General features: G+C 37.7%; 1 protein-coding gene across 1 annotated transcript in view; it reads left to right on the forward strand.

The window, feature by feature from the left end:
* LOC101531945 (OX-2 membrane glycoprotein-like) overlaps positions 1–16,387 on the forward strand; it is a 32,225-nt gene extending 15,838 nt beyond the window's left edge. Inside the window, exons 2-5 of the mRNA XM_058661871.1 lie at positions 3,464–3,802; positions 4,470–4,769; positions 12,801–12,903; positions 16,263–16,387. Coding sequence (XP_058517854.1) covers positions 3,464–3,802; positions 4,470–4,769; positions 12,801–12,903; positions 16,263–16,326 — 806 coding nt within the window. The 3' untranslated portion in view covers positions 16,327–16,387. The remainder of the gene's footprint in view (positions 1–3,463; positions 3,803–4,469; positions 4,770–12,800; positions 12,904–16,262) is intronic.
* The last annotated feature ends 3,744 nt before the right edge of the window (positions 16,388–20,131 follow it).

The following is a 20,131-nucleotide window of genomic DNA, read 5'->3' on the forward strand; positions in this document are numbered from 1 at the left end:
GGAATCAGCAACAAATTTATTCTTCCATTAGGATGGCAGGAATTCAAGTACTTTGCCCATCCTTTGATGCTTTCCTAGGTGCATTATCAGGAACTGTATTGGAAGCAGAGCATCTGGAACCTCAACCAAAATTCAGATAGGGGTTGCCAGTGTCACAAGCAGCATCTTAACCCACAACACCATTGTACTGCCCCTGTTCTTGCCTTTTTGCATACTTCTCAGTTTGTGCTAATCTGGCCAGAAGTTATTTTATTATAGTTTTTGTAGCTTGTGTTTATTGTTTACTGTAGCTGTTGGTAACAAGTTGCCTTGACTTTTCTCTCCCCTATTGTTTCTGCATTTCACCCAAAATTTCTTTTTAACCAATTTGAACTTTGTAATTACTTTGTCTATAATTCCCTGCCCTATTAAAGCCCTATTAATGTGGTGGGAAGGAATTGTGGATGGAAAGTTTTCTAAAATATTAAGTTTAACTCTTACTTCTTCAGTGAGTCTGTGTGCTCCAGTTGTGATTGTGAGAAGCAGTTCCCCTCTTTATTTCTCCTCTGCCCTCTTAGTTAATACAGAAAAACTAGAAGGGACTGGGGAGGTGTTAATGCCATACCAACTACAAGAGATTATGCTCTGGTAACAGGTATTTTTAAAATAAAAATGCACTGATAATTATTTCAGAAGGGTCACTTTTCCTCCTCCTTTCCTAGGGATATGAGGTGATGTTTCTTGGCTTTTCACTATAACAAGTTGACAAGGTTTTTAGAGATGAGGCCCACAGAATTGCGTGGGATTTATAAGATTGTTGTAGCTCTAGAGAGTTTGTAACTTTCAAGTTCCTTCACATCCAGTCTCTGACAATTCATCAGTATTACCACTGATATGTCTCAATCATTTCATCTCAGCTTTCTTCTATACTCACTTCTGCTACAAATTGTAAGGCGGTAGATTGCCCTTTGCCTTCAATTATCTGATAAATTCAAAGGAAGATCTTGATTTGCTAGTTTATTTGTGTTTTTTTCCTCCTTGGGGTAGGATGAGAAGATTAACTGTCAAGCTCTTTACAGGTTGCAGCTAAAACTGCCAAATTTGGCGTTCATTTTGGAATACTGGCCTTTATTTAGGGTCTTACTTACTGACTTGACTTCTTAATTCTAAATTTGTCCATAAGGCTTTTTAACTCCATCTGTACTCAGTCCTGTCATGTGGGGAAGAGTCTAGTTTTATTCCTTCTGATCTTTATTCACAGTGTTCTCTTTTAGTGCTTATTAGGCTAGCTAGGAGCTCTAATCAGGAGTTGGAGAGAAGGGATGCGAGCAGAGGATAGCTCTGTCTTGTTTCTGTGCTCGAGAGGGAAGCATTGGTAATGCCACCATTACATGTACTATTACCTAATAATTTGTTATATTTTCCTTTTACTGTATAAGGGAAATTATCGTATGTTCTTTGTTTGCAACTACTTCTTCGTGAATATGTGTAGACATTTGTCAATGACTTTTTCTGTGTCTATTTAACAACCACATTATTTCCGTCACTTTTTCCTAATAACATGGTAGTTTAAACAGATCAATTTATAGATATTAAAACATCTTTTTGCTGTGGGAATGAATGCTAGCAAATTGTGTACTTTCTCTTTTTTCTTGATACAGGTGCTTGAAATGCATGTATTCTGCTAACATTCTCAAAAAAAACCAACCGGAATGAAGCTCTTATACTTTAAATTTTGCTCTTATGTCTGTCCATTCATTTCTTGTATCTTCCAAAGTTATAACTTTCTGCTATCCTATTTAAGTAGCACCATGCAATGAAAGCTTTGATAATCAATTTTCTGCAATTTCTGAATTTAAGAAACCATATTCATCTGTATTAATTTCTTTAGCTGCATATCAGCACATTCGATGTATAAGATCTCTGTCACTCAGTTAAAACTGCTAATGAGTTGCTCCTCTTTTTAAGTGTGGACTTCTAAAGTCTTCAGCTTTGTGTGTTTGTGTCCCTGGAGTCAAAAGGCTGTGAGCATTTCTTCTGAGATGTTGAGAATTTGGATTTAACTCTTCTGTCTCTTTCCATGAAGAGTAAGAATTAGGAGACTGTCGTAAGAGGGAGTTTGGCATTATGTTTGCACCTGCTCAAATCTCCAGCTTTGCTGCTGCGATCCAAGTCCCTACAAAGTGCTGTTGATTTCTTTGCTGTACAACTGCAGAGTTCTACTGAAGGCAAAAGCTGGGTTGCTGTCTAGATCAGTAAATATTCCCACGGGAAAAATGTTAGCAGTTTTTCAATGTGAATTCACTAATCCCACCAGATATTTTTGTCCCTGAAACTTATATTTTAAGAAACTTGCGACTAGAAAAATCCCACTCTTGTCTGTCTGAGGTTTTAATTTTGCTTTTGAGTCTTACACCATGTGCATTTTTGGATTTCAGTAAAGATCTTGAGGAGGGGTAGGGGTTAAAAAACAAGGTGTGCTTCAAGCTCCCTGAAGTTCTTCATTTGTCGTTGGAGAGCCAGCCATGCCAAATTTCAAAAACCAGTTCTGTCTCATCTGTGCTCTAATTCTCAGCTTCTAACCCATGGAGGATTGCTGGATAACTTCAAGTTATTTCTACTAGTTGGCAACTCAACACAGAAAACTTGTGCTTTTGTAAAATTTTACCCCCTCTAATTCCTCCGGGCTTTGCAGCTGTTTGATGCCTTTAAATAAAGCATTATGTAATTATTTCAATTTTGCTACTGGTTCTCAGTGGAATCAGTAAGCTGCAAACTACTCAATCCTATTTGGAAGTGACAATTTTGAAGGTACACTTTCAACTATGATCTTTATTTAATTTTCTGCACACACACACACACACACACACACACCCCACTGATAAATTCTCCAAATTTCTTCTTTCTCATGAGAGGATAATTGTATATCTCACTTTAACATTCCACTACAGCCTAAATCTAATCATGTGCCCTTTTTTCTGACACCAAGTGTTGTCAAGCAAAAATTAGTAATTTGTTTCTCAATCAATAGAGAAATTGAAATGACCTATCAATCTTAACATAGTGCAACAAAAGATTGAGGAAAGTAAGTGTTCCTAATCTAATAGAGATCTCAGAACATGAGAAAAGATACTCTGTCATGATTGAATTAAACGACCATTCTCACCACCCCCTTCAAGGTGCAGATTAGTTAATGACATTCTTACATCATGATCTAATAACTAAAATGCTTTTTGAAAAATGTAACAATGCTTATCATATGTTGATTAAATTGTTTTTCAATTTTTGCACTCAATAAATATTTATAGCTTAGGTAAAGCATGCCTGAAAGAGTTTCAGAAATAAGGAACTCAATGGTGAATAAGATAGGTGGGTTTACTTTTTATTGGAAAAGAGGCAAATAAAATGATAATTTAATTCACAGAAAGGAGTACTGTGATGTGGATAGCATAAGCATTCATTCAATATTGGATTTTATTTTCAGATTCTCCACAAAGGATAAAGCATAAAAATAATGAGACAGCTGTTTTGGGAGAAAATGTGACTATTTTCTGCAATTTAACAACTCTAGCAGATGTTGTGCAAATTACCTGGCAGAAGATTCAAGATTCTTTGCCACAAAATATCGCCACTTACAGCAACAAAAACGGAGAGAGGATTCTTCCGCCTTACGTAGACAGGCTGCATTGCAAGAGCATTGAGCCGAACTCCTCATTCATAACAATTCGTGAAGTGACGTTTGAAGATGAAGCCTGCTACAAATGTTTATTTAATGTTTTTCCATATGGCAGCCATGGAGGACAAATCTGCCTCAACATCTTAAGTATCATCAATATTTTTCTTTGGGGTGAAATTACTGGGGCAGAAATCTTAGGAATCTGGCCTTTTAAGGTTGATAATGAACAAAAAGCCAAGTATCTTAGATATATGGCCACAGTGGAAGCCAGCAATGTTTATTTAACTTGTTCATTTTTACTACATGCGAAACATTGCCTTTAGATTCTCAACTCCATCATTCAACCTGTCTACGCTACACCGCACTGCCTTTCTTGCAGTAGGTAGCACTCACATAGAGCATCAGAATTTTCTCCCTTGATAATTGAGAAAACAGACGCAAAGGCATAGAGAAGGAAAAAAAGGAGGCGATTAAGCCTCTAAAAAAGGGAGTTCCCAGCCTTCAGATCAAAATGCTTTAGGGATGGTAGCAATGTCACTGTGTTCTTTTGTTACAGTTCTATGAAATTTAAGCACTGAAAGCTTATAGAGTCGATGAAAGTGAGTCACCAACTACTTATCTTAATCTGGAGTGCTTGTTGGCACGGAAAATGATATTCGGAGGTTTGTAAAATGCAGGCAGAGGTATCCAAGAGGCATATTTTTTTCAACATTTTGACTTCACAGAACAGTTTAGAGAAGTCCAGTCTTTAACATAAGAATGTGGTGCAATGTGTTTTTCTTTGTAATTTCGGTTTCCCCTTTCTGTGCCTCAGCTGTGTCTGAATTAAGGACTGAACTCCAACTCGAGCCTGATCCTGAAGGCTTTCTTCACCTGACTTACTCAGCTGTGGGAAAACCTGCTCCTCGAATGTCTCTTTTCCCGTCACAAATCCTCATTCATCCACCAGAGGAGAGGCTTGTGCAGAACGCCAACGGCACAGTCACTGTGACTGAAGTGTGTATCATCTCCTTGGAGACCGTCAAGTCCCTAGGACTCCAGTACCTGATTGTGCACATGGATCATCCTCTAAAGAACGAAGAAATTATAGTTCCTCTAGCAACAGAGCAAGATTGTAAGTACAAGTGACATATCAATAAAGGAAAGTGTATATCATCCTTTAAGATTCACCAACTGAAAAATGTGTGTAGTTACCTGTGTTTGAGTATGTAAATCATTGTAACAGATTGAAAGTTACACATAATGAAGAAGGATGCTATCTTAATCCTGATCTCTGGGGAGACTATTTCCCTACAGAAAAATTTAATTGATCTCCTTTTTGGGCTTTGCACTGAATTTCTGTCATGAACACTGAGTATTGAATTCTTTCACTGCATAATCAAGTTTTCTCTCACCTCTTTCCTTCCAATACGAATTTTTTTTTCTGATTAACCCTTCAGTCTTTAGCAGCTTGGAAAAACCTATCTCTTGATCATCTGCCTTAGAAAGTCTCTCCTAGTTACCCATTTCTTCTTGCTCTCATTTCCCCAGCTCTGCAAACTGGATTTATCTTGTTGCAAAATCATAACTATGATCCCGGTGTGTTAGCCTAGCTACTAAAGTCCTTGCCTTGCACACGCCAAGATCCCATATGGGCACCGGTTCTAATTCCGGCAGCCCTGCTTCCCATCCAATTTCCTGCTTGTGCCCTAGGAAAGCAGTCGAGGACAGCCCAAAGCCTTAGGAACCTACATACACATGGGAGACTCGAGAGAGGCTCTGGGTTCCTGGCTTCAGATTGGCTCAGCTCTGGCTGTTGTGGTCACTTGGGGAGTGAGTCAATGGATAGAAGATCTTCCTCTCTGTCTCTCCTCCTCTGTGTATATCTGATTTTCTAATAGAAATAAAATAAATAAAATTATAAAAAGCTATAACTAGATATGATATGAGTTCCTTATAGAATGATTCTAAGGTGGAATTCAGTAAATAGTATTTAAATAATTGTTTCTATAATCCACTTAACAATCTTCTAGCATTTGTGTATCTAGTATCTATAGACTTGCTATAAGACTGACATTTTGGGTTTTTAAAATCTGTTCACTATCCATTATTTTAGCTGCCTAATGTACCTTTCTATCTCTATTTTCTGATTCTTTTGGGTTTACTTTTATTCCATTTTCCATAACTAATAATTTGTGGGAAAAACATCCTTTACCTTTCTTTTGGTGGTGGATTATAACATGGTTCCTTGACTTATTTTTTTTAAAGATTTATTCATTTTATTACAGCCAGATATACACAGAGGAGGAGAGACAGAGAGGAAGATCTTCCGTCCGATGATTCACTCCCCAAGTGAGCCGCAACGGGCCGATGGACGCCGATCCGAAGCCGGGAACCAGGAACTTCTTCCGGGTCTCCCACGCGGGTGCAGTGTCCCAATGCATTGAGCCGTCCTCAACTGCTTTCCCAGGCCACAAGCAGGGAGCTCGATGTTCCTTGACTTATTAAAGTCAAATACATTAATACTATTCTTACTTCCCAGACAATACAATAAATGTACACCAGCTCCTGATCTTTTTGCTATTGTTTTTAGTATATTAATTCTTCATGTATACTGTTGCAGTCAATTGCTATTGTTTATGGAAATAATCATTTATATTTAACTTTTATGTTATATTTTATTTCTTTATCTATGTTCATAGATTTATATAGAACTAATTTTATTTTATCTATAGAATCGTCTTTTTCACTTACTGCAATTTTACAGGTAATCAATTCTCCCAACTGCTGCTTTAGAGAACAATGTCTTTAATCATGAAGGCTATATTTCAAGCACCAGAAAGTTAAGGAAAACATCTATGAGTTTCCACTGAAAAGCTTCGTCTTCTGTTAAGGCCTTCCTTAACCCATTCAAATCGTAGTCTGTCAGAAACAAAATCAATTACATAATAGCCTCCATTTCCCTTCTTTCAATAACACTAAGAGTTCTCTTGTAAGATTTAGCGGTAACAACCATGAGATTTTTTGTTCATCCCACATAAAATGGCAAGCTACAGGAAAACAGCTGTGACAAATTTTAGTAGCAAGTACACATTGATGAACAAGCCTGCATCACTTGGGTGGGGAAATTAGTAGAATGTATTTATCTAAGTGACAAACAAAGAAATTTAATATCAAATGGATACTCTAGCTAATGCCAATAATACTGTGTCTATTAATCACTCATGTATCATACAATAAGGTAGAGATAAGCATTTGCTTTTTTAAAGATAGGCATTAAATAGGCAAATAGTTTTTGCAAACGAAAGATTAGAGTATTTCTGTGTACCTTTTCCAGTCCATGAGGAATATACATAAAAGCACAAGACAATGACTTTTTCTGAGATCTCACCTGGTGCCACGGCTTTCAGTAAAACTTGATGTACCTAATCCTCAGTTTTACATCATAGAATCTTTCTTAGATTTCTTTGGTGAGGAAGGGGTGGGAACATGAAAAAAGTCCTCTTTAATATTATACTAGCTACTAACTTGCATTTTGGTTTTATGAAACCAGAGAACTGATGGGAAGGAGAACATTTCCTGGTAGTTCAGTTATGTCAGTCCAAAAAGATGAAGTTATCACCAAGTATCAGTGATGTTAACTCAGATCAGTTTCAGAGACACTGCATCTTTTGGAAGCCTCATTTCTCCATATGTCTACCTGCTGGAGTACTGAACAGGCTTGCAGGTTGTCTGGGTATAAGCCAAGTTTTCCTAGAACACTCCATCAATCTCTGAATCCAGCCATCTCTAGAGTAAAGGACAAAATGATGGTGAGCACCAAGGGAAGTGATTATAAAAGAGTACCTTCAGGCCAACACAAAACATTCTTCCACTAGTACAATGATTTAAGTAGAATCCTGCGCTCAATGCTGTAGAATTAATAACAGCTATTTCACTGGTGAACATGTATACTACAATCCTGCTCTTACATGTGCTTGATAGTTCTACAATTTAAACTAATTTTTCTTCTGCTTTCGGAATTTCTAGGGTACTTCTCCATTAGTTTTGGCAATTGATGGTTGCTGCTGAGAAGTCAAATGACAATCTGATAACTGTAAGAGTAGATGTAATGCATTTCATCTCTGATAATGTAGTAACTTCTCTTCCTAGTGATTTTTTTGTTTTGTTGGTTTTTCTTACCTTTGATTCAGGAGTGGGGGCTGATCTTTTTGTATTTCTGATCAAAACCATTTGATTATTTACAATGTGAATTCAAGACTGTACAAAATTATCAGCTTAGAAATTAGACTGCTGAAGATTCACTGAATCTTGAGTCCCTTCTGTGGTTTCTATGACAGTGCTAGATCAAAGTATTCTGTGGGCTGGGCATTTCCCAGCCCTGCAATATGATGAACATTTTTTTTATATTAATTAATTTATTTATTTTTAATTAATATTTAGCATTATGTGACAGTTTCATAGGCTTTGGGAATCCCCCCCCCCTCCCCTCCCCCCTGGTGGATTCCTCCACCTTGATGCAGCATTACAGTTCAAATTCAATCAAGATTCTTTCCTTGCAAACATATATTAAGCATGGAGTCCAGCTACTTATTGTCCAGATGGGTTGAACGGTTTCTTGGGGAGACCATTTCTGGCCCGAAGTCAGAGCTGATATAATATCATCACAGTCAATTAACAGTCCCAATATAACATCAACAGCAATTTGCAATATTATGGAATTGACATGGTTTTGAGTAACCAGTATGTTAAAAAAAAAAAAAACAAAAATCAAAGAACAAAATAACAAAAAACAAGTCCTAACCACAACCTATGATTAGCTCATTGACATCTCAATTTTAGTTTATATACAGGACCGGACCGGCTGCTATATACCTTGAAAAGGCTATAGGGTACCGTTCAGCTGTTTAATGATTTAATTCTGTATGGAGATTCAAATGCTTTGATTCTGAATATTTTCTTCCTTCTTTAAGAATGTTCTTTCTGTTTACCTAGTTTATTATTTTTATAAATTTTTGATCGAGTATACACTGAAACACTTAGATTTTATTTTCTTCTTTTTAATATTCATATATTATTTTTGTTATATTAACTAGGGAATATTCTAAAAATTATCTTAAAGTTGTTTTACTTTATTTTCCCTTCTTTTGACGATCATGTTTTAAAAAATTGCTTTTCAATTTTAAAATTAAAACGTTGTTTTTATAGCCTTCTCCTTCTATTTTTAATTTTTTTTAAATACTTTCATGTGTGAGGCAGAGAAGTAGAGAAAGAAAGAGATAGACATGTAGAAAGTGGTTGAGCAGCAGAGAGACATTCAGAAACAGAGAGAGCTCCCTTCTACTGATTCACTCCCTGAGTGAAATGACTAGGGATGGAGCAGGCTGATGCCAGGAGAGGGAAACCCATTCCAGGTCTCTCAGATGAGTGGCAAGAAGTCAGTCACCTAAGCCGTCATTGTGGCTCCTACTCAATTATCAGGAAGCTGTAGTCAAGCTGAAGGAAATACAGAACCCAGGCATTGCAATATAGAATGCAGGTGTCCTAAGTGCTATGCCAAATTCTGCCCCTCTTTCTGTTTTAAGGCACTAATATATTCTCAAATACACCCAGGAAAAATAAATTAGGGGCATTATAATAATCATATTTCCTTTATTGCCTGTTTTTATTTAAGCTCCATTTATTTGTAGACTTTCTTCATTGCCTGTTAAGCTTATACTAGAGGTTTACAAGGCAGGTTTACAAGGTTTACAAGGTTTCCTTCATGGACTCTGCCCTCTACTGGCCTAGCTATTCTGAGAATGTTTAATTCATTAACTTTTCTTCTACAGTTTTGGGGTAAGAAATAAACACGGTTCAAGTTGTACCTTGCAATATTGATATGGAGGCTTTCAATCCAAACTGTAATTGTGCTACTCACTCCCCTCGCAAGTCTTGAGAGTTCTGAATCGCTCCACATCTGGTCAGTCTCTCTCTGCAGGTGTAACCAGCCTTGTGCATCACGGGGCTACAATTTCTTCCGTCCTGAGCTTTCACAGCTCACCTTCTGTCCACTTGTTGTCCTCTGTACAATTGCTTCTTCAGCTTCTTCACAATTTTTGCCACTTTTTGCATCCTGTCTAGCGTTTTACATTTAACCCTTTCATTCTTGTTACTATAATTTTAACAGATTCCTGAGAACAATTAAACATAAGCATTTTGCTTTGTCCATCTCTGAAATGGAAATTACTAATCCCCCCTTTGCCTGCTGAATTTCCCCAACTCAATATATGGGGAATGCCATTTGAATAGTATGTGTATTTCTCATGAACCTCATCAACTGCTAATTCATTAAGGTATATTTCACCCCATTAAGACAGAAATGGAAGTAAAGAAACAAATTATCATCAGCTCAGAAGAGGATTCATCTTTGTAAGCGATCTTGGAACAAGTTTTGGGAGAAATAAATCTCAGATCCTCCTTAAATCATGCGTAGAGCTTCCCTCTTGCCCAGTCCCAGGCTTTGGCATTGTCCTTACGGAAGTGTTCGGATCCTCCACATAGAATGGCCTATGTAGTATCTTACTGAAACAGATCATCAGTAATTCAGTAACTGAGACACAGTGTTTGCATTGCCAAATATAAATGGCATACCTCTACTCAAATAAGCTACATTCACTTTGGTGGTAACTCGTCAGGGAATCAGTAATCACTACCAAGGACCCAAGGACTTCTCTTTCCTTTCAATAATCATGGAATTTCAAGTAGCAAATTAGAAAAGTGACAGTCGCTGACCAATTAGAAAGAGAACAACAAAAATCCCACCTGTACAACTAGAAATGCACATTGTTTCTGGTCACATTTCTTTATGGACCAACTTAAAATGTGTATGGTCACTTTTGTATCATATCGAAGGAGAAATGTTTATAATTGCAATGATGACTTTGTGTTAAACTGCAGATACATTGAAAAATGCAAATTACACAATAGTCTCTGGCTTAAGGGTGATTGCCTCTGATTTTGCCTTTCTAAACAATGAGAAGTCTTTTTCATGGGTTACTCCTCTTTATTGTCATAATAGAAGTTTCAGATTAGCCATGTTATTGTTTTACTTTCAAAGTGAAAATTTTTCTCAAATTTCTTTCAACTAAAACCTACCTGTAAACATATTCTCCTACTTTAAAATTGCTTACCAACTAATAAAGAACCCACTGATCATTCATTTACTTTTCTGAATACATTTACTCATTTTATCCACCTTTCTGGCATTAGTTAAAAGAGAACCTTAAGATTCTTAATGAATGCCCACCAAGTCAGCAAAAGTAAAGTTTCTAATATTAAAACTTTTTTAGGGCCTGGCGTGGTAGCCTAGCAGCTAAAGCCCTGGCCTTACACATGCTGGAATCCCCTATGCGTGCTGGTTTTAATCCCAGTGGCCCTGCTTCCCCATCCAGCTCCCTGTTTGTGGAAAGTAGCAAAGGATGGTCCAAAGCCTTGGGAACCTGCACCCACATGGGAGACCCAGAAGAAGCTCCAGGCTCCTAGCTTCGGGGATGAGCTCCACCCTGGGTGGTGCAGCCACTTGGGAAGTGCATCAGCGGATGAAAGATCTTTCTCTCTGTCTCTCTTCTCTGTATATCTGACTTTCCAATAAAAATATATAAATCTTAAAAAAAAACCCTTTTTAAAAAGCATTATAACTTTCTGTTTACCAAAAACATATTTACAGACTGAAGTTCTGCGCTGCCATCAGTGCAATTTATAAGAGAGACCTAGGAAGCAAGAAGTCATTTATTACTAAATATCTGTGATCAGTAAAATAGTATGAGGTGGCAGTGTCCATATTCAGTTGACATCATATAATAGATTTTGTGGAGATTTATTTTATTTATTTGAAATGCAGAGTGGCAGCAAGAGAAACAGAAAGAGATCTTCCATTCACTGGTTCACTCTCCCAAAGAGCCACAATGGCTAGAGCTGAGCCAGGCTAACACTCGGAGCTTCGGACTCTACTAGAGTCTCCCACTCTGGTGGTAATGAGCCAGGCACTTAAGCCATCCTCTGCTACTTTCCCAGGCTCATTAGTGGGAAGCTGGAGAGGATGGTGAGCAACCAGTCCCGGAACTGACGCTGTGATGTGGGTGCTGGCATGAAAGCCTTGGCTTCAGCTGCTGAGCTACAAATTTGGCCCACAAACTGCGGATTGTGAATTTTGATCTTTTCTGGAGGGTACCAGGTGTGTTATGCAGTATGACACTCTATCTTGTTGGGAAGCAGTGAGCTTTAGCTCTCTGTCAGCCACAGGCATGAAGATAAACAACCAATGAACTCCAGGTTGCTAAGCTAGGATGTTTGGCCTGTTAAGCGTATTAAATGAAGTTTTGATTTATGGTAGTTTCCAGTTATTATGGGTGCACTGGGAGATAAGATGAAGACTATGTATTCATAAGATATTCCAAGAGATGAGGTGTCTGTAACCAAGTTAGAGCCACTGTAGACATAAAAGCTGTTTTAAAAGTGCTGATGCTTAAAGGTTTGCAGTGTAATTGTTTTTCAGTGTAAGAGTTCAGGCTCTGGAGTCTAAACTGAATATGCTTCTCAGTTTTGCTACCTAATTTTACTCAATCAGCTTTTATAAAATGAATATCACATGGCTTAACACATTAATCTTAAATATGTATTATAATCATAAATTATTTTCTGAAATTATTTTGGGTGTTTTTGGAAAATTTGTGTTAATGGTACAACCATTTTGCATAACATTTTCCTTTCTGTATATTTAAGTCATCATATCTTCATTGTGATTTTAAGTGTAATTGGATGGCATTGAATAGTATGAGTTTTAATCTTTTAAATACAGCTTACAGACATCGCAGCCAGATCGCCTAGTGGCCTAGTGGCTACGGTCCTCGCCTTGATCCCATATGGCCGCTGGTTCTGATCCTGGCAGCTCCACTTCCTCTCTATCTCTCCTCCTCTCAGTATGTCTGACTTTGTAATGAAAATAAAATAAATCTTTAAAAAAATACAGCTTACATACACACAAATTATTTACTTAATTAGACTATGGCAACTTTTCCTATAATATCAATTTATGAACAAAATAATGAAAAATCAAAAAGCAAGACAGTAGTACATCATACAAGAAAAGAAGCATACACGCACGTTTCTGGCTTGTGTTTTTTAGGTGTTCCTTGTTATTATTTTTGTTTGCCTCTACTCCTTCCTTCATGTGCTGCACTTATTGGCATGATCATTTTCTACATTGTTCAAAGTAAGAAACAGGAATGGTAAGTTACATCCTAGTTGTTTAAAGTAATTTAAAGTATTTTTTAAAAATCCCAGGGCTCCCGCAAATTCCTTCATTAAAAAAAAATTGTAATGAGGAACTAATTCCTTTGTATGTGCTTGGTAAGTTATGCAGTGAAGCATAAAGCCCTATTAAAGCAATGCCTTACTTGGAGCTGTTAGAATAGTGTGCTGTTAGTAATCATTTGTTCATTGTAAGCTGAGTTTAAAATTTTTTTTTAATGAAAAAGTGCTTTTTTAAGAGCATATGGACCTGGCCCCGCTTGGTAGCCTAGCTGCTAATTGCCTTGCATGTGCTGGGATCCCATTTGGGCACCAGTTCTAATGTCTGCAGCCCTGCTTCCCATCCAGCTCCCGGCTTGTGACCTGGGAAAGCAGTTGAGGACTGCCCAAAGCCTTGGAAACCTAAATCCACATGGGAGACCCAGAAGAGGCTCCTGGCTCCTGGCTTCGGATTGGCCCAACTCCAGCTGTTGCGGTCACTTAGGGAGTAAATCAATTAATGGAAGATCTTTCCCCTCTGTCTCTCCTCCTCTCTGCATATCAAACTTTCCAATAAAAATAAATAAATCTTAAAAAGAAGGAAGAAAGTATGTGGACCAAGACAAGTGGTGGAAAGGAATTCTCAAAATGCTGAAAATGGTTGAGAGTAAGACCCAAGTTAAGTCTACTGTTGTAAAAGACTGCCCAAACTGGTCCGAGGACTTGCCATGGAATCTCCAAACCGGGTCAACTTGCCTAGTATGCAGCAAGCCACTGACCACAGGGTGGAGGAAGAAAGTATTTATTTCACTGTGCAAATTGAGAATCCAGGCACCTCTTACTTAATTTGGGTGTTTCCTGAGGGGATAGGGGAAATTTTCTTAAGTACTGATTTTAGAATTAAAGGGGACTATTCCGCTTATGGTTAGTAATAATTGTGGAATTCTTTCGATTGGTCAACAATACCTTGTTCTTTAAAGCATTTTGATATTGACAATGTGGCCTTCAGTCAATCTGATGGATAAATGCATTGGTAGTTACTTTTTGTTCTGGCTGTTCCTGAAGCAGAAACCCCTTGAGACAGGATTGAACATCAAGGTGTTATCTATAAGGAAGCAAGCAACCGCTTGAATCCAGTAATTAGGGACCTTGCATGACTGGTGGTACTTACAAACATTGTAGGGTAATTGAGATAATTTTAGTAGGGTGGTTGATTTTCAATCATGCAAGTGGAACAAGGATACATTAAACTAAGAGAGGAGGCTAGGAGGCCACGTGCTTAGGACCAAACAGCAGCCAGCGTCTGAGTTCACTGTAGAAAGTTTTATTCCCTGGGAAAGTCATGCTGAAGTGATCTTATGAGACAGGTCATCTTACTTTACAATGTCATAAAATATCCATGTGTTTAACAAATACTTCTTGAGTGCTTCTACATTACTATGCATGATTTTTAACGTGGTTGACAGACACCACTGTGAAAAACAAGTTTCTTGCCTTTGGAGATGTATTGATAATTATGAATAGAAATGGATAATGAAAAGAGTAAACAAGCAAACACCAAGCAGTGATAAGAACTACATAAAAACAAGACAGAATGATGTTATTGAAAATACTACAGGGATTCTTTCTGAGAAAGTGACATTTCAAATGACGTCTGAGTAAAACAGAAAGGTGTAAGTGAAATTTCTGGTGAAGGTTTCAAACAAATAAGGGCTATTTGGTTCAAGTGGTCGTATGAGACTGAGCCTGATGAGAAACAAGAAAAAGCCATTGTACCCAGAATAATGTTTAGGAAGTGTGTGGGGGGGTGACCAGAACAAGGCTTACAAGGCATGGAAAGGCATTTGGGTTTTTATGACATCAATCCATGGAAATGTGTCAAAAAGCGCCAAGTGTCTGGCATACTTAAAGAAGCTATTTCCCTTTAGAACATATGGAAGATGTCTTAGAAGTCAAGAATGATAGGAAGGAGAGTTAAAAAAAATATTACAGTAGTCAAGAATAGAGTTGACTGTAATCTGGAGTTGAACAACAAACATGAAGGAATGTATTTAGGATGACAGGATTTGCTGTTCAGTTAGATGTGGAAAAAACAAAAGGACAGAATTATCCTGACAATTGTCATCTTTTTAGCATTACACAAAGATGGGGAACATTTTTACAAATACAGCAAAGGCTAGAAGAATAGGCTTTGGAAGGAGGATCAAGAGTTCTATTTTTGATATATTATTTTTGACAAGCTCCTTTAATACAAGAGAATATGTTAGACGTATATGTGAGAGGAATTTACAGGGCAATCGAACAGAGAGATAAATTTGAGAATAAGGTGAGTATGTTAACCAAGGGTCCACATAAAAATGATTACTTTTATAATTTTAGAGTAAAAATAGTATGTAGATTCTGTAATTAGAGTGTTTTATGCTGATCTTATCGCTCAAAAGAATTTGAGTGGCAATTTCCACACACTGCCACTAGGGAGAGTGTTTGGACTATATTCCTCCAAGAGATCCCGGGGTGAGAAGACACCAGCTCAGAGAGGATGTGTGAACTTTGATCCCACTCCATCGCAGTGTCTCTGAGATCTTTTTTTTTTTAAAGATTTATTCATTTTTTATTATATCCAGATATACACAGAGGAGGAGAGACAGAGAGGAAGATCTTCCGTCCGATGATTCACTCCCCAAGTGAGCCGCAACGGGCCGATGCGCGCCGATCCAAAGCCGGCAACCTGGAACCTCTTCCGGGGGTCTCCAATGGATGCAGGGTCCCAATGCATTGGGCCGTCCTCAACTGCTTTCCCAGGCCACAAGCAGGGAGCTGAATGGGAAGTGGAGCTGCCAGGATTAGAACCGGCGCCCATATGGTATCCCGGGGCTTTCAAGGCAAGGACTTTAGCCGCTAGGCCACGCCGCCGGGCCCGTCTCTGAGATCTTAACGAGCCAATCTTTCCCACTCAGGTAATCGACATAAATGTGATTTTTTTCCCTCAAATTTAAGATTAGATCTTCCAAAATAAAAGTGCATTTTGTGCTTGTGTCAAGTCATCACCTTTTCAGAAACAGAATGTTTGTCTAATTATGTAAACCAATCTCCATGAGCTAGTGATTTCAAGCGAAATTTTACTAGTATTGATGTTTTTAAATGTTTCTGTTCTTTCTCCGATTCAGGACCTCTGTCAGAAACACCAATTGAATTGCTGCTTTGATTTCTATATTTTCTGATTACTATTAATAAGTATGAAAAATAGTGTGGAGGTTCTTCAAGAAAGTAAAGATGGAGGTGCTATATGTATGGGGATTTCAAGAAGATAGGAAATCACTAGGTCAAAGTGATCACTGCACCTCCCTGTTTCTTGCAGCACCATTCACGACAGGCAGCACAAGGAGAAAACCTATGCGCCCGTTGGTGGAGTGACTGGATAAAGAATACATACACACAGGAATACTGCTCCAGCATGGAACAAAGTGAGCCCTTGTCATTTTCAATCACATGGATGAGTCAAAAAATTATGTAAAGTGAAAAGAAATTGATGCGGAAAGCAAAAACACTGAATGATTATACATATGTAGAGTTGATCATAAAGGAAAAGAGTAGAATAGATGTTACAAGAGGTTATAAGGAAAATCACAGATAAATAAGGGGAATAAATTCCAGTAGCCTGTCATCCAGAGGAATGACTGTTGTTAGAATAATATGGTGTGTATTTCAAACTAGCTGGAAGAGAGGATTTTGAATGTCTCACTGAAAGAAAGACATGTTTGAAAGAATAGATATGCTAATTAGTAACCTAATTTTATCATTAAACCACATGTAAATGTATCAAATATCATATTCTACATAAATGTGTGCAATGATGTCTGAATTAATTTTTTTAAAATAAGATTTATGATGTCCTTGTATTTCTTCCATATTTATATCCCTATTTGTGTATATCTTCATGATTCTCATATGTTTAAAGGAAAATTTTCCATATTCCAGGTTTTTTATAAACTAGAAATTGATTTCTTCTCCTCATTTTCTATCACTTTCATATTTCCTAACTTCATCAATAAGGAAATATAATGATCATTGATTCTGTATAATTTTAAAATACATTCCTTTTTTAACCCAATGGCTTGTGTTTTGTTTTTTTGTTATAAAGATATCTTCTTACACTTATTTGTTTCATATTTTTATCTATTTCATACTCAGATGTTTAAACTCAAATGTGGAATTAAGGTTTTATGCTTTTCTTTCTTAATAATATAATAATCCTGATTTCCTAACATCAGGTACTCTAATCTACCCTTTTCTCATCAATAAGCTGTACTTTCAGCTCTCTTATATAGAACATTTATTCTGTTGCTTAATTTTAGTTTCCTCATAATTACATATGTTTTTTAATTACCGTGGACTTTCTGTTTAGCATTACCATGTTTCAGGGAATGGTTTCTCTTTCTTATCTTCTTAATTAATATATATGTATATTTATTCTATTATGTAGATTCTAATAGTATATACATTTCAAGTATATATTCTATAGAAACTCTTCCACAAAATCCATCTAGACTGCATATACAGACACGTTATAGAATCAACTTATTTACTCCTTCTTATTTGTTTGTGCTTTTAATTTTGTCAAATCTCTTCATCTAATTGAGTTTCTCCTTAATGTTTGCTTCTTTTGTTCAACATTGGTGTATGAGAATGACAGTTAAGGTGACTTTATTCACGTGCCTGCATTTAAACTTGAAACACAGAGACAGAGAGGTGTACCTGTGGACCAATCCACTCCCCAGACGTCTGCAACTGCTGTACGCTAGGTGGAAGTCAGTTAGCCCCAAATTCAATCCTGGTGTCCCAGGACTGACTCAAACTCAATGGAATGCAGGTGTCCTAAATGGCATTTTTCTTTTACTTCCTCTTCCTCTTCTTTCTCCTCCTTATTTTAGATTTACTTTTCTGAAAGGCGTAGCAGTGAAGACAGGGGAAGGCACACATACATCCACACAAAGAGACAAAGAGAGAGAGAGAGATGGAGATCAATCTCAGATTTATCCGTTAGTACCCCAAATGCCACAATGGCCAGGTCTGGGCTGGGCTAAGCTCAGAAGCCAGGAGTTTCATTCCGGTCGTCTCCCACATGGGTAACAGGGTTCCAAGTGCTTCAAGTATCTTCTGCTGCTTTCCCAAGCATGTTAGCGGCAAGCTGAATTGGGGAAGCAGAGCAGCTAGGACTTGAACTGACTCTCCAACATGCGATGCTGGCTTTAACCTGTTACACCATAAAGGTACTCTCCCCTACCCCACACGAGTGGACTCTGAACTGCTGCATCAGATGCTCGCCTCAGGTCGATGTATTAACTCAGAGGTTGTGCTCCTTTAATTTTGTCCAATACTTTTATGTATTACTTTTTTTTTCTGTGTCAAAGCATTACAAATTATGTAAACAAGTTTTTCTTTTGAAAAGCATTTTCAAAGCAGTGATTATACTTCGTGACATCACCTTCCCTTTCTTGTTTATTCTTCTGTGTGCGAAGTCAGTATCTTTTGTGTTTACAACCTATTCATATGTTGAAATTACTGATATCATCGGGCTTGTTTTCCCATTTTATTTTCCACTTGTATTTCATTTCAGTTTATTTTCTCCTATCCTATCTCTTATTAGGCTATATATTATTTTCTAATGTAAATAGGCATACTTTATGATTACCTTGGGGTGTAGTCTCGTAACTTACCAAGTAAGCTGAAGTCACAATCCAAAACCATCGATCAAAGCCAGACGATGTGACATTTCAGTTGATAGGCTAACCACGTACCCTTGAACAGTTTAATTATGCTAGTACTGAGGCACGTTTTTGGGGACTTTGGTTTTTTTCGGCAATAGTACATTTTAGTAAGTCATTTATTCTTCCTGTGTATTTTGTAGCCTCTTCCTGGATCCATTTTTTACCTCTTACTAGAATTCTTTTGTTGAAGATGATTTGGAAGAAGTGCTTTGATGTAATATTCTGAGGTGTATGTGTTTCACAATGTTTTTCTCGCCCTTTACTTTTATAATATTTGGTTTATAAAAGCTAGGACCGGGCCCGGCGGCGTGGCCTGGTGGCTAAGGTCCTCGCCTTGAGCGCCCCGGGATCCCATATGGCCGCCGGTTCTAATCCCGGCAGCTCCACTTGCCATCCAGCTCCCTGCTTGTGGCCTGGGAAAGCAGTTGAGGACGGCCCAATGCATTGGGACACTGCACCCGCATGGGAGACCCGGAAGAGGTTCCAGGTTGCCGGCTTCGGATCGGCGCGCATCGGCCCGTTGCGGCTCACTTGGGGAGTGAATCATCGGACGGAAGATCTTCCTCTCTGTCTCTCCTCCTCTGTGTATATCTGGCTGTAATAAAATGAATAAATCTTTAAAAAAAAATAAATAAAAGCTAGGACCAGGACATTAAATGTGTAAATTAAAGCCCTGCAATATAACACTTTCATGCTTATCACAAAAGAATAGAGAAAGGTAGCAAAATTACCCTCATAGAATACTTTGCATATACTTTAGGAAACCATGTATAAGGATATTTATAGCACCGCTATTTAACATAACTTCAATTGGGGAAGCGACTATGAACTCATTAGCAGTAGAACAGAGTAACTGTGAAATATGGTTTTTTTAGAATGGGATACTATATAGCAGTAAGAATGAATGAACAACTATATGCAATAACACGGATGATTTTTTAACACCTACAAATGAGTGAAAGAATCCAGATCAAAGGAAAACATATTCTATGATTTCATTTATATAAATGTGTATGTGTTTGTGTGTAAAAAACCCTAACCAAATAACTAGCATCCAACGGTTAATGAGCAGAAGGCCACCTGAGAAGGCGGTTGAATTAAGGGATAGGAGGCACATAGCAGTTAAAAGGTCAAATTTATCACTCATAGACCAGACAAATATACCAGCATATTAAAAATAAACTAGTGTGACAATTTTTGTAAAAGACAAAAGGGAATTTAAAGTTCTTTTTCTTTGACACTGAAAATCTTAACTGATTGCATTCTTGTTCCCCCAAACAATGCGTTTTGACATTTTGAAATTGCTTACCTGAAAGGCAGAGTTGCGGGAAAGAAGGCAAGGCAGAGATCTGTGATCTACTGGCCACAACCCATAGGGCTGTAACAGCAGGTCTGCGCCAGGCTGAGGCCAGGAACCGAAAATTCCATCTCGCTCTTGCACATGGAAGGCAGGGATCCA

The sequence above is a fragment of the Ochotona princeps genome, chromosome 3 (assembly GCF_030435755.1).
Source record: "Ochotona princeps isolate mOchPri1 chromosome 3, mOchPri1.hap1, whole genome shotgun sequence".
NCBI lineage: Eukaryota > Metazoa > Chordata > Mammalia > Lagomorpha > Ochotonidae > Ochotona > Ochotona princeps.